General features: G+C 39.3%; 1 protein-coding gene across 1 annotated transcript; it reads right to left on the bottom strand.

Annotated features, from left to right (window-relative positions):
* Positions 1 to 2,862: 2,862 nt before the first annotated feature.
* LOC129687672 (olfactory receptor 143-like) lies at positions 2,863 to 3,813 on the bottom strand. Its single transcript, XM_055622175.1, has one exon. It carries the CDS (start codon positions 3,811 to 3,813, stop codon positions 2,863 to 2,865), a length of 951 nt encoding a protein of 316 aa, XP_055478150.1.
* Between the last annotated feature and the right edge of the window lie 11,327 nt (positions 3,814 to 15,140).

Genomic DNA, 15,140 nt, shown 5'->3' with positions numbered 1-15,140 from the left:
TATTAAAATTATTTCATTTTCTCTGGATATTTTCATTTTCATTTCATTTTCTCTGGATAATATATATCTTATTAGAAATTCAAAATAAGCTTGTTTCTTCCACAAAACTTAACCAGATAACTTGTTGATTTGTTCTGCACTAAACTATGGTGCTGAACAAAATATAGAACTCAGTCTACACTTTTTATGATTGTAACTCACATTAACTTTCTGTGAAGTATCAAAGCTTTATAAATATGAGTTTTACACATTTTATTCTATGTCTTTAACAAAAGTTGCATTCTGATTAAAATATGTGTTTCTGAGAAAACTTCAAACCATTTTTCACAACTCTATCATGGTCTGTAATGAATAAAATGGAAAACCAGTAGTTGACACCGAGAAATTAAACATCGTAGTAACTATCCAATATTGAAACAAATCCAAATGCCTGACTCTCTGATACCAATCATTTAAATTAGGTTTAAAAAGGTTTAAACAGGCTTTTTTCCTAAGCCCATATTTCCAAACAAAATCTTTTAGAATCCTTCAACTGTCAATATAAGAATTACAGTTTAAAGATTTACTCTACCATAAACAAGACATACTCAGTATTTTGTAGCTATATCTTTAAAATTGAAACATTTCTTCTTGAAAAAGGCTGTAATACTCTCAAAGCTTTCAAAACTCATCACACTGACAAGCCAGTGCTCTATGAACACATTAGCACTGAACAGTTTCTGGGAGAAAGCAGATGTGGAGAGCTAACTACGAGTTAGACCGTGAGCCACAGTAAGGAGGCAGCTGTGCTTCTGAGGCTTCTCCAGTGAGCCACCTGCCTATGAATCTCCTATATTCCTGCTAGCAACTTCTTGACGAGGCCGACACATAAACTTCAATATAGCCATTGTTTCACCAAACCAGAATTATGTATGCCATATTATTTCTTTGGTCTGGTGTTGGTTCCCCATTTGGAGTAAATAAACTTTAATTTTGTTTTCTTAGGAGACATCACAACATTCACTGAGAAGCATCTGCCCTTAACTCATTCATGGTCATGACAAGCACTAAAGATGTATTCTCTTCTCATGAAACACAATAAAAAAGTGTGACAGAATACAAATTTCTATTTCTGCATTTTATGACCAAATCACTTTCTATTCAAATAAAGATATGGTGTGTAACAGACTTGTGAAAGTTTCCTATGTAACTTTGGGAATGGTGGCATGCCTCATCAGGATGGCTTACCCAAATTCCTCAGTGCCATCATGCCAAAATGAATCTCAAATGCAAGAGAAGAACTTGAAGTATTGTTCTGATGCTCACAATGCTTATGACACTTTAATATGAGGCTGTTATGGAAATGTGTGCATGGTTTTATTTGTACTTCAAATCTCTACAGATAAACTCCTTGTAACAGTCATCTATATTCATATACAACCACAATCTTTTCAGTAGTCCATAGTCTTATAGGGCCTCCAATCTCTGCAATAGTCCATATTCTTACACACTTCCAATCTCTGTGATAGTTCATATTCTCTTACAACTCCCCATCTTGCAGTCATTAGGAACACTTCTCTGTTTCTTCAGAATTCTGTTTTCTTCCTACAAATTTCTTTTTTTAAAGTATTTTTTCTGTGTATACATGCTTTAGCTTGTGTGTGTGTGTGTGTGTGTGTGTGTGTGTGTGTGTGTGTGCGCGCGCGCGTACCACATACATACCTGGTGCCCATGGAGGCCCAAAGAGGGCATTGAGCCCCCTGGAACAGAAGTTACAGAGAATTGTGAGTTACCTTGTGAATTCAGGAAACCAAACCTAGGTCTTCTGCAAGAGCAGCATGTGTCTTTATCCACTAAGCCATCTCTTCTATTCCCCCCATACAGTTCTTCAAGAGATACATAAGGTATTAAATTGTATTCTGCATCACTCAGCCATTTATTCATCTAGGCTACAGATATACAGAGAGATACAGGGAGACAGAGATGAAAAGTAGAGATTTCCTTTGCTCTCTGGAGTTAAACTCACAAACAATGGCATGTATAGATATATCCTTAAGCATATATCCAGCAGGTTTTGTTTTTCAGGAGTAAGTTGCCTCTTGATTTTCTTTTTACAACATAGTATTCAATTTGAGGCAAGAGAGAAAATAATCTAGATATTACCATGACCTTTTGTTCTTTGTTTTGAAGTAAAGAAACTATATTTCTTAAAAAGGATTGTAGACATATCCCCAATATCAGGGGAAAGAAAGTGACAATCTCAATTAAATTCATAACAAAATATAAATATTAATGCATTATCAGAATTCATGGATTTCAGACATTGAGCTGAGAAATATGCCAAATACATACTCAAATAACTATAAAAATAACACCTAATCCCAATAAATAGACTTCCATCACAGGTTTGAAGCTAAAAGCCAAAGAGTAGGAACCAATCACACACACACACACACACACACACACTCACACACACACACAACACAAAATAATTACTGAAATTTTGGCAGTTCTGTCACACCCACAATTTTAGTCATCTTTGCCTTTTTAAAACTACATCTGTAGGTAAGAAAACTGTCAAATCTTAAAGTAGTTCTAAAAACGGTTTCAAAACTTGAGAAAGAAACAGGTGACAAATAATGCACAGATGAGATGTAACCAACAGGGTCTTTGCTTGACACAGATAATTAACACCAGCTTGAATCTAAGGCTATCAAGTCCCCAAGACATATTTCGAATTCATCATTGGAAGAAAATTGATGGTAGAGTAGAAACCATGTTGACACTGCAGAAATATTTGAGGAAGGAACAAGAATAGAAGACAGGTAATGGAAGACACTTTAACCAGTAGAGACAGGGCTATGGGAAACACCACTGGTCCAATTAACTGGTGATTCTCTTCAAGGTTTTTTTCACAGCAACTTTGACATCCTTGTTCCTGAGGCTGTAAATGAGAGGATTCAGCATGGGTACCAAAAATGTATAAAACACTGAGAAAAATTTTCCCTGCCCCACAGTCTCAGCAGATGATGGCTTGACATAAGCAAGCAGCCCAGATCCGTAGAAGAGACTAACAGTTATGATGTGAGACCCGCAAGTGCCCAAGGCTTTGGACCAACCTTTACCTGATGACATATGAATGATATTGAAAAGGATCATGGCATATGAGACTAAGATAATGAGGCTACATACAATGATAGCTGTACCCACCACAGCAGTACTCACAAGCTCATTGACATAGGTGTTACTGCAGGAGATCCGAAGGACAGGGAAGATGTCGCACATGTAGTGATTGATGATGTTGTTGTTACAAAAGTTGAGCCTGATCATTAAGCCTGTGAGAACCACAGCACTAGAAAACCCTATCAAATATGAACCAAACATCAGCAGACAACAGATCCTGGGTAACATGATAGCCTGGTACAGTAAAGGCTTACAGATGGCCACATAACGATCATAGGCCATGACTGTCAGCACATAACTCTCAGAATGGGCAAAAAAACAGAAGAAGAACAGCTGAGTCATGCACCCTGTAAAAGGAATGGTATTATTCTCTAAAACAAAACTCATTAGCATTTTGGGGGTAAAAACAAATGAATAACAAAAATCAATGAAGGATAGATTGAAAAGGAAAAAGTACATTGGTGTGTGGAGATGTGAGTTTAGGAAGATAAGACTCATTAAGCTCAAATTACCCACCACTATGGCTGTATAGTTCACTAAGAACAGGAAAAACAGGGGCAACTGGAGTTCCGGTTGGTCTGTCAGACCCATAAGAATGAACTCAGACACTGAGGAGTCATTTTCTGTAGCTATTTGCTTCACAGGTGGCATCTGTAAGAATGGAAGATGACACTATCAAGTAACTCATCTTTGACTCTAGAGGGATAAGCTGAAATTATTTGTTTATGAACTTGGATTGACAGAACACACAGCAAGCCATACAAAGATCTACAGCTACTCATGTTGATTTCTGAGCAGCTCCTAGTTCTTTATCCTACTCATAATATGTGTATCTATCCAGAAAGCATGAAGATAAAGATCCCAATTTCAATATAATTCCATTTCTCTCCTTGGTTTTTACTAAAAATTAAAGCTGAAAAGAACAGCACATAGGATTTTTATGAAGTATTTAACTTTTGGTTTCAAGATACATAGTCAAGGAAAAAGGTAACTGTGCTTACCTTTGTTCACGTGGAGCCTTCTTTCTTTTGAAGTTCTTAGAGCTTTCCTCCTTAGTGTACTGTAAGGGCCAAATACCCCAAAAATTTTTTAAAAAGGTATAGACATCAGCATAAATGTGCTTATGAACTCCTAGAAGAGATACAGAGGAAATATTTGTTTGAAAGTTTCTTGACAAGTTTTTTTCACATATACAAAATGAAATAGCAATCATATGTAAGTCTCCAAAGCTTTACCTCACTCAAATGAGAATATCTATTTCAAGATCACAGAGGATTATTCTCTTTTTTGTGATTTCATCCCTGTTGGATGTGTGCCTGGAGAGCCTTAATTAGAGAGCTTGTGCTTGAATTCAGTGCTACAGAACTAACATTGGATCTTTCGAGATTCAAAGTTCTGCTCAATTTATTATTTCCCACTAGGGGTATCTAGTCCCCTTGGCAGAGTTGTGAGGGTTCCTATTTGTCCTTCTCCTCTGTGCTTTGTCTGTATCTATAAGAAGAGTGTCCAGGGACATACTCAGCTGCCATTTGTAGCTTTCCTGTGGGCATCTCTGACTACAGTCATACACATTAGACCACTGTTTAATACTATACAAAAAACTTCTACAAAGACTTGGAAAGCATAGGAACAGTCTCTCAAATATCCTAGAGTTTATACTCACTCCTCCACTTCCTTAGAAACTGTAAACTACACTGACTGTTTATTATGTATTTTATAACTGCATATTCTTGTGTAAGCCTATAGAAATAGACTCAGGAGGAAAAGGGTACTTGAGTTTTGGGTAAAGTTTTTGCTTATAAAAGTTTGTTAGGTGAACATATTTTGGTATGTTTATGCTATATTATATGTCTAGTATCCACTTATGAGTGAGTATATACCCTGTGTGTCTTTCCTAAGGAAGCTAATCAGGAAGAAGGACTCTGGCTAAGATCCTCAATCCCCATTCAGAAAGGCAAAGAGGATGGACATCGAAGAAGGGAGAAAACAGGGAACAGGAAAGCAACCTACCACAGAGAACCTCTGAAAGGTTCTACCCTACAGGGTATCAAGGCAAGTGTTTAGACTCATAGCCAAACTTTGGGCAGAGTACAGGGAATATTATGAAAGAATTGGGAGGACAGGAGCTCCACAAGGACAGTGACATATCCTAAAAGTCTGGGCACGGGTCTTTTCTGAAACTGATACTCCAGCCAAGGACCACTCATGGAGATGGCCTGGAACCCCTGCATGGAGGTAGCCTATGGCAGTTCAGTATCCAAATGGCCTCCATTGTAATGGGGACACGGACTGTCTCTGGCATGAACTGATTGGCCTGTTCTTTGATCACCTCTCGCTGAGGGGGGAGCATCCTTACCAGGCCACAGAAGAAGACAATGCAGCCACTCTTGATGAGACCTGATAGACTAGGATCAGACGGAAGGGGAGAAGGACCTCCCTTTTCAGTGGACTGGGAGAGGAACATTGGTGGGGAAGAGGGAGGGTGGGATTGGGAGGGAAGGAAGAAGGGAGGTACAGTGGGGATACAAAGTGAATAAACTGTAATTAATAAAAATTTAAAAAATTGGAAAAAAGTTTGTTAGGGCTCATTCTGTAAAAACAATATTAAAATTATTAAATTAAAGTAAAGAGATATCGTGAGTTTTTGATATAAAGATGATATGAATGGTGTGTTAGACATAAGAAACTCTATTAGACATAACTCTATTAGACATAAGAAAAGACACTGATGAGTCTTAGTTTCCTCATCTTCTTTCACATTCTTGTTCAGACATTTCAAGTGTCTAATAAGGACACATTTGAATGACATTCATTTGTATTGTGGTAAGGTTGTCTTATGTAGAAAAATAAATAAATAAAGAGCATGCCTGGTGCCTTCTCATTCCATGTCATTCTCTCCTTCCCATCACTCACACGTGTCAGTTGTAGCTAATGAAATTCCTTGAGATAGTCAAATGTTTTGTAGATAACAATGGAGATCAGAAAGTCAAGCACTGAAGTATCATGCTTCCCATGGTAACTACATTGAATAAATAACACAGGAAGAGTGAAGAAAAAAGTATCAAAAATAATACTCTGTGTGTTTTTAAATTAGTCAAGAATGACTAGCAAGGAGCATATGGATTGAGATATAAGGTTGTTTACTACTGTAAGAAACTAAAATTTTATTGATTGTTGCTTTTAGAGCCTGTGCTGTTGGTGTTCTGTTCAGGAAGTTGTCTCCTGTACCAATAAGTTCTAGGGTCTTCCCCACTCTTTCTTCTAAGCGATTTAATGTATATGGTTTTATGTTGAGGTCTTTGATCCACTTGGACTTTAGTTTTGTGCAGGGTGATAAGTATGGATCTATTTGCATTTTTCTACCTGTAGATATCCAGTTAGACCAGCACCATTTGTAGAATATGCTGTCTTTTTTCCATTGTATGGTTTTGGCATCTTTGTCAAAGATCAGGTGTCCATAAGTGTGTGGGATTATTTCTGGGTCTTCTGTTCAGTTCCATTGATCCACCATTCTGTTTCTATGCCAGTACCATGCAGTTTTTATTACTGTTGCTCTATGGTACAGCTTAAGATCAGGGATGGAGATACCTCCAGAAGATTTTTTTTTATTGTAGAGGATTGTTTTAACAATTCGGGTTTCTTGTTATTCCATATGAAATTGAGAATTTTTCTTTCCAGGTCTGTAAAGAATTGTGTTGGAAATTTGATGGGAACTGCATTGAATCTGTAGATTGCTTTTGGTAAGATGGCCATTTTTACTATGTTAATCCTGCCAATCCATAAGCATAGGAGATCTTTCCATCTTCTGATATCTTCTTCCAACTCTTTTTTTTTTTTAATTTTTTTTATTTTTCTTCTAATTCTTTCTTCAGGGACTAGAAATTTTTTCATACAAGTCTTTGACTTGCTTGGTATATTTTGCAAGGTATATTTTGTCATTTGTGGTTATTGTGAAGGGTGTTGTTTCCCCAATTTCTTTCTCAGCCCTGTTGTCTTTTGTATACAGGAGGGCTACTGACTTTTTTGAGCTAATTTTGTATCTGGCCCATTTGCTGAAGGTGTTTATTAGCTGTAGGAGTTCCCTGGTAGAATTTTTGGGGTCACTCAGGTATACTATCATATCATCTGCAAATAGTGATAATTTGACTTCTTCCTTACCAATTTGTATCCCCTTGATCTCCTTCAACTGTCTTATAAAACTGAAAAGCTTCTTTAAAGCAAAGGACAGAGTCATCAAAACAAAACAAATGCCTACAGATTGGGAAAGAATCTTCACCAACCCTTTATCTGACAGAGGGTTATTATCCAGTATATATAAAGAATTCAAGAAGCTGAAAGGCAACAAACCAAATAATCCAATTAAAAAATAGAGAACAGAGCTAAACAGAGAATTCTTGATAGAGAAATATCGAATGGCAGAGAAACATTGAAATGCCCAATCTCATTAGCCATCAGGGAAATGCAAATCAAAAAGACCCTGAGACCTTACACCTATCAGAATGGCCAAGATCAAAAACTCAAGTGACAGTGCTGGAGAGGTTGTGGAGAAAGATGAACCCTCCTCCACTGCTGGTGGGAATGTAAACTGGTACAACCACTCTGGAAAGCAATCTTGTGCTTTCTCAGACAACTGGGAATAGCACTTCCTCAGGATCCACCATACCACTCCTAGGCATATATGCAAAAGAGGCTCAAGTACACAATGAAGATATTTGCTCAACCATGTTTGTAGCAGCTTTATTTGTAATAGCCAGAAGCTGGAAACAACCCAGATGCCCCTCAACTGAAGAATGGATACAGAAATTGTGGTACATCTACACAATGGAATATTATTCAGCAATAAAAGACAAGGAAATCATGAAATTTGCAGGTAAATGGTGGGATCTGGAAAAGATCATCCTGAGTGAGCTATCCCAGAAGCATAAAGACACACATGGTATATACATACTCATATAGACATATAATATAGGATAAACCTACTAAAATCTGTATACCTAAAGAAACTAATCAAGAGGGAGGACTCTTGCTAAAATGCTCAATCCCTATCCAGAAAGGCAAAGAGGATGGACATAAGAAGAAGGTGAAATGAGGGAACAAGTCAAGAGCCTGACACAGGGGTCCTCTGAAAGGCTCTACCCTGCAGACTATCAATGCAGATGCTGAGACTTATGGCCAACTGTTGGGCAGAGTGCATGGAATCTTATGAAAGAAGTGGGAAATAGTAAGATCTGGAGAGGACAGGAAGTCCACAAGGAGAGCAACAGAACAAAAAAATTTGAACACAGGGGTCCTTCCAGAGACTCATACTCCAACCAAGTACCATGCATGGAGAAAACCTAGAACCTATGCACAGATGTAATCCATGGCAGTTCAGTGTTCAAGTGGGCTCCATAGAAATGGGAACAGGGACTGCCTCTGACATGAACTGATTGGCCTGCTCTTTGATCACCTTCTGCTGAGGGGGGAACAGCCTTACCAGGCCACAGATGACAATGCAGCCATTCCTGATGATATCTGATAGACTAGGATCAGAAGGAAGGAGAGGAAGACCTCCCCTATCAGTGGACTTGGGGAGGGGCATGCGTGGAGAATTGGGAGGGAAAGTGCGATTAGGAGGGAAAGAGGGAAGGGTTTATGGGGGGATACAAAGTGAATAAAGTGTAATTAATAACAGCTAAAATTAAAAAAAAACTAAAAATTTCTCTAACAATTGTTTGTATCATTTACATTCCCTCAGAAATAAATGAGATTTTCTAATATTTTTAGTGTTTTATCCTTTGCAATATTTAGCATTTTCACAGTTTCTTATTTTAATCATTTTAATAGATGGTTATTAATATCTTTTTGTTTTATTTTTTGAGTTCTTATCTTTTTATTAATTCTTTGAATACTTGATAGTCATTTTTAAATGTCAAGAAAGCTAACTCCAAATACTGAATTTTATGTGAATACATTTCTCATCTTTTGTTTGTCTTGTTTTATATCAAAGTTCTTTTATAAGATAGTATTTTATCCTTTGAAAGTTTCATTTATATAATGTGTATTGATAATACCAATCTATATAATATAAAATAAACATACTAAAATCTGTACACCTAAAGAAGCTAAGCAAGAAGGAGGATCCTAGGGAAGATGATCAATCCTCATTCAGAAAGTTAAATGGTATTACTTTGGTTGTAGTCACCACATGGGATAGAAGATAGAACTTCAAATAACAGTCTGAAAATGTGATGTGCTTTTCTTAACTTTTTATGTAAGCAACCAGCTAAAAGCATCCCCACAGGACAGGAGCTCCTCAAGGACAACAGATCAAAAATACCTGGGCCTGGGGGTGAGGGGACTGCAGAGACTAATACTCCAACTAAGAACAGTGTATGGAAAGGACCCAGACCCCCTGTTCAAAGGAAGCCCATTGGCTGCTCTGTTTCCTGGTAAGAGGTACAGGGGCTATCTCTCACATGAACTCAGTGGCAGGCTGTCTGATCACCTCCCCTAGGGGGTGCAGTATAGTCTTGCCAGGCCATGAAGGAGGAGGATGCAGCCATAAGCTAGGGTCAGATAGAAGTGGAGGAGGTCCTCCCCTATTAGGGGACTAGGGAAAGAGCATAGGGGGAGAAGAGGGAGGGTGGTGAGACTGGGAGGAGACAAGGGAGAGGGCTGTAGACAGGATACAATGTGAATAAGTTGTAATAAATAAATATATAAATTTTTTTTAAAAGCACCTTCACAATGCACAGGTAGGATTTAAATTTATGATGAAATACAAAAATCATGAAAGGCCTAACTGTTCAGTATTTATCACCATGAAAGCAAGGAGACATATTTTACATATTTCTTTTCTCCTTAGTGCATCCAGAGTCAGGGCAAAGAGTTTTGAAAATGTGATTTCTATTCAGTAAGTCAGAGATCTCCATCTCAACCTTTTTAGTGGGATGTTCTTAGTCAGCTTCTAGAACATCTATGAAGAATTTATAACAAAACCTAACACTTAGTACAGTGAATATATACTAAATGCTAATTTAAAACTCTGTAAATAATCAAAAGAGTTTATCAACCTAAGAGTGAAAAGTCCTGGGAGAGGCTGGAGAAAGGGCACCTGGGAGGTCTGAAGGGAGGTAATTGTATTTCAAATAAAAACATATTTTAACATTTTTCAATAAAAAAAATTAATTTTCCTGATTCTTGAAGTTTTTTGCATACAGATCTTTCACTTTTTTGGTTAGAGTAACACCAGAGTACTTTATATTATTTGTGGCTATTGTGAAGGGTGTTGTTTTTCTAATTTCTTTCTCAGCCCTTTGGTCTTTAGTATACAGGATGGGGGGTACTGATTTTTTCTTTTGAGTTAATTTTGTATCCAGCCACTTTGATGAAGGTGTTTACCAACTGAAGGAGTTCTCTGGTAGAATTTTTGGGTCAATTATGTATACCACCATATCATCTGTGAACAGTGATACTTTGACTTCTTCCTTTACAATTTGTATCCCCTTGATCTCCTTTAGTTCACTTATTGCTCTAGCTAGGACTTCACGAACTAAGCTGAAGAGCTAAGAAGACCATGGGCAGCCTTGACTTGTTCCTGATTTCAATGGGAATGATTGAGTTCCTCTGCCTTTTAGTTATTTTGGCTAAGGGTTTGTCTATATTGTTAATTTTCTTTCTTTTGGAATTAAATTTTATTTTTTACATTAATTACATTTTATTCACTTTGTATCCCAGCTGTAGCTCATTCCCTCCCAATCCAACCCTCCCTCCCTCCCTCATCTCCTCCCATGCCTCTCTTCAAGTCCACTGATAGGGGAGGACCTCCTCCCTTCCATCTGACCCTAGCTTATCTGGTCTCATCAGGACTGACTGAAATGTCCTCCTCTGTGGCCTGGCAAGGCTGCTGCTCCTCCCTTGGGGGTGGGGGTGGGGGGAGTGTCAAAGAGCCAGCCCCTGAGTTCTTGTTAAAGACAGTTCCTGTTCCCATTACTAGGGAACGCACTTGCAGACTGAGTGGTCATGGGCCACATCTGAGCAGGGGTTCTGGGTTATATCTATGAACAGACCTTGGTTGTAGTATCAGTCTCAGAAAAGACCTCTGTGCTCAGATATTTTGGTTCTGTTAATTCTCTCAAAGAACCAGCTCTTGGATTCATATGGAAATCAATCTGGCTCTTTCTCAAAAAAATTAGATACAGAGCTACATCAAGATCCAGCTATATCACTCGCGAGCATATATCTAAAAGATGCTCAACCATACAACAAGGACATTTCCTTAACTATATTCATAGCACCTTTATTCATAATAGCCAGAGTCAGGAAACAACCTAGATGTCCCTCAACTGAAGAATGGATACAGAAATTGTGGTACATTTACACAATGGACTATTACTCAGCAATTAAAAACAAGTAAATCAATGAAATTTGCAAGCAAATGGGTAGAACTAGAAAAAATTATTTTGAGTGCAGTAACCCAGAAGCAGAAAGACATATATGTTATATACTCACATATAAGCAGATATTAGCCATATAATATAGGATTAAACATACTAAAATCTATAGTCCTAGAGGAGTTAAACGACAAAGGTGACCCTAGGGAAGAGGTTGAAACCTCATTCAGAAGGCAATGAGGATAGACATCAGAGTAGGAGAAGACAGGGAAAAGGGCAGGAGCCTTCCATGGAGTGTCTCTGAAAGATTCTACCCATCAGAGTATCGAAGGAGATGCTGAGACTCATAGACAAACTTTGGGCAGAGTACCGGGGACCTTATGGAAGAAGGGAGAGATAGAAAGACCTGGAGGGGGCAGGAGCTCCACAAGAAAACCAACAGATCCAAAAAACGTGGGTTCAGGCGGACCTGCAGAGAACAATACTCCAACCAAGGACCATACATGAAGAGGACCTAGACCCCTGCTCAGCTCAAGTCCATGGGCTACTTAGTTTCCAGGTGGGTTCCATAGTAAGGATCAGGAGCTATCTCTGACATGGACTCAGTGGCCAGCTCTTTGATCACTTCTTCCTGAGGGTAGGGAAGTAGCCTTGCCAGGCAACAATGAAAGCCTGCCTTGATGAGATCTGATAGGCTATGATCAGATAAAAGGTGAAGAGGTTCTCCCATTTCACTGGACTAGGGGAGGCACATAGGGGGAGAAGAGGGAGGGAGGCTTGAATTGGGAGGAGATGAGGGAGGGGGCCACAGCGAGGATACAAAGTGAATAAACTATAATAACTAATAACAATTAATTTAAATAATGCAAAAAAGTTGCAAGGGAAATAGACCAAGTAAGATGTAAAGAGCTGCTTCTGACATGAACAATGATTGGCCTGCTCTTTGATCACCTCCCCCTGAGGGGGGAGCAGCCTTACCAGGCCACAGAGGAAGACAGTGCAGCCACTCCTGATGAGACCTAACAGACTAGGATCAGAAGGAAGAAAAAGAAACCATCCCCTACCAGTGGACTTGGGGAGGGGAGTGTGTGGAGAAGGGAGAGAAAGGGAGGGGTTGGGAGGGGAGGAGGAGGGAAATAGAGGGGGGATACAAAGTAAATAAAGTATTATTAAAAATAAAAAAATAAAAAAGAGCGACTTCTCTTTTTTCTGTATTTATTTATTTATTTTTATAAATTACAGTTCATTCACTTTGTGTCCCAGCTGTAGCCGCCTCCCTCAGCCCCACCCAATCACACCCACCCTCCTTTCTCTCCTTTCAGGCCCCTCCCCAAGTCCACTGATAGGGGAGGTTATCCTCCCCTGCCACCTGACCCTAGCTTATCAGGTCTTACTAGGACTGTCTCCATTGTCTTCTTCTGTGTCCTGATAAGGCTGCCCCTCCTCAGGGGGAGGTGATCAAAGAGGCAGCCACTGAGTTCATGTCAGAGACAGTCCTTGTTCCCATTACTAGGATACCCACTTGCAGACTGAGCTGCCATGAGCTACATCTGTGCAGGGGCTCTAGGTTATTTCCATGCATGGTCCTTGGTTGGAGTATCAGTCTCAGAAAATCTGTGCCCAGATTTTTTGCTTCTGTTGCTCTCCTTCTGGCTGAAGAGATGGCTCAGCCGTTAAGAGCACTGGCTGCTCTTCCAGAGGTCCTGAGTTTAATTCTCAGCTCACAACCCTCTCTGCTGGGATCTGGTGTCCTCTTCTGATGTGCACATGTAAGGCAGATAGAGCACTCAGATATATAAAATAAATCAATAAGTCAGAATTACACCTGAATTTTAAATGGAAACTATAAAAGCCAGATAGGACTGGACAGATGTGTTGCAGATTCTAAGAGACCACAGATGCCAGTCTGGATTACCATATTCAACAAAACTTTCAAGCATGACAGTTGAAGAAAATAACATATTCTGTGATAAATTGGACCTCCTGAAACTGAAAAGCTTCTGTAAAGCAAAGAATACTGTCATCAAAACAAAGCGATTGCCTACAGATTGGGAAAGAATCTTCACCAACCCTTTATCTGACAGAGGACTCATATCCAGTATATATAAAGAACTAAAGAAGCTGAAAAGCAGCAAACCAAGTAACCAACTTAAAAAATGGGTAACAGAGCTAAACAGAGAACTCTCTGTAAAGGAATATCGAATGGCAGAGAAGCATTTAAAGAAATACTCATCCTCATTAGCCATTAGGGAAATGCAAATCAAAACAACCCTGAGATTTCACCTTACACCCATCAGAATGGCCAAGATGAAAAACTCAAGTGACAACACATGCTGGAGAGGTTGTGGAGAAAGGGGAACCCTCCTCCACTGCTGGTGGGAATGTAAACTGGTACAACCACTCTGGAAATCAATCTGGCGCTTTCTCAGACAACTAGGAATAGCGCTCCCTCAAGATCCAGCCATACCACTCCTAGGCATATACCCAAAAGAGGCTCAAGTACACAAAAAGGACATTTGCTCAACCATGTTTGTAGCAGCTTTATTTGTAATAGCCAGAAGCTGGAAACAGCCCAGATGCCCCTCAACTGAAGAATGGATGCAGAAATTGCGGTACATCTATACAATGGAGTATTACTCAGCAATGAAAAATAAGGAAATCATGAAATTTGCAGGTAAATGGTAGGACCTGGAAAGGATCATCCTGAGTGAGTTGTCCCAGAAGCAAGAAGACACACGCGGTATATACTCACTCATATAAACATACAACATAGGATAAACCCACTAAAATAGGTACATCTAAACAAACTAAGCAAAAGAGAGGACCCTAACTAAAACGCTCAATCCCCATCCTGAAAGGCAAAGAGGATGGACATCAGAAGAAGAAGAAAACAGAAAACAACCTAGGAACCTGCTATGGAGGGCCTCTGAAAGTCAGAAGAAGAAAACAGGAAACAACCTAGGAACCTGCCACAGAGAGCATTTGAAAACCTCTGTCCTGCAGACTATCAAAACAGATGCTGAGCCTGATGGCCAACTGGTGGGCAGAGTGAATGGAATTTTATGTAAGAAGTGGGAAATAGCAAGAGCTGGAGAGCACAGGAACTCCACAAGGAGAGCAACAGAACAAGAAAATTTGAACACAGGGAACTTCCCAAAGACTCATACTCCAACCAAGGACTATTCATGGAGATAACCTAGAACCCCTGCACAGATGCAGCCCATGGCAGTTTAGTGTCCAAGTGGCTTACATAGTGATGAGAAGAGGGACTGCCTCTGATATAAACTGATTGGCCTGCTCTTTGATCACCTCCCCCTGAGGGGGGAGCAGCCTTACCAGGCCACAGAAGAAGACAATCCAGCCATGCCTAATGTGATCTGATAGACTAAGATCAGAAGGAAGGAGAGGAGGACCTCCCCTATCAGTGGATGTGGGGAGAAGCATGCATGAAGAAAGGGGAGGTAGGGTGGGGTCCGGAGGGGAGGAGGGAGGGGCTTATGGGGGATACAAAATGAATAAAGTGTAATTAATAATAATAATAATAATAATAATAATAAAAAGAAAAAAATAAATAAAAAAGGAGTACAAAAAAAAAAAAAAAAA

The sequence above is a fragment of the Psammomys obesus genome, unplaced genomic scaffold, assembly GCF_907164565.1.
Source record: "Psammomys obesus unplaced genomic scaffold, mPsaObe1.curated_primary_1811, whole genome shotgun sequence".
Classification (NCBI taxonomy): domain Eukaryota; kingdom Metazoa; phylum Chordata; class Mammalia; order Rodentia; family Muridae; genus Psammomys; species Psammomys obesus.
Note: the sequence above shows the minus strand (reverse complement) of the source record. Positions and strands in the feature narration are given on the sequence as shown.

What these genes read in the sequence shown, in the direction of transcription:
- LOC129687672 (XM_055622175.1), bottom strand. Translation starts at nt 3,813, where the DNA reads ATGCCACCTGTGAAGCAAATAGCTACAGAAAATGACTCCTCAGTGTCT.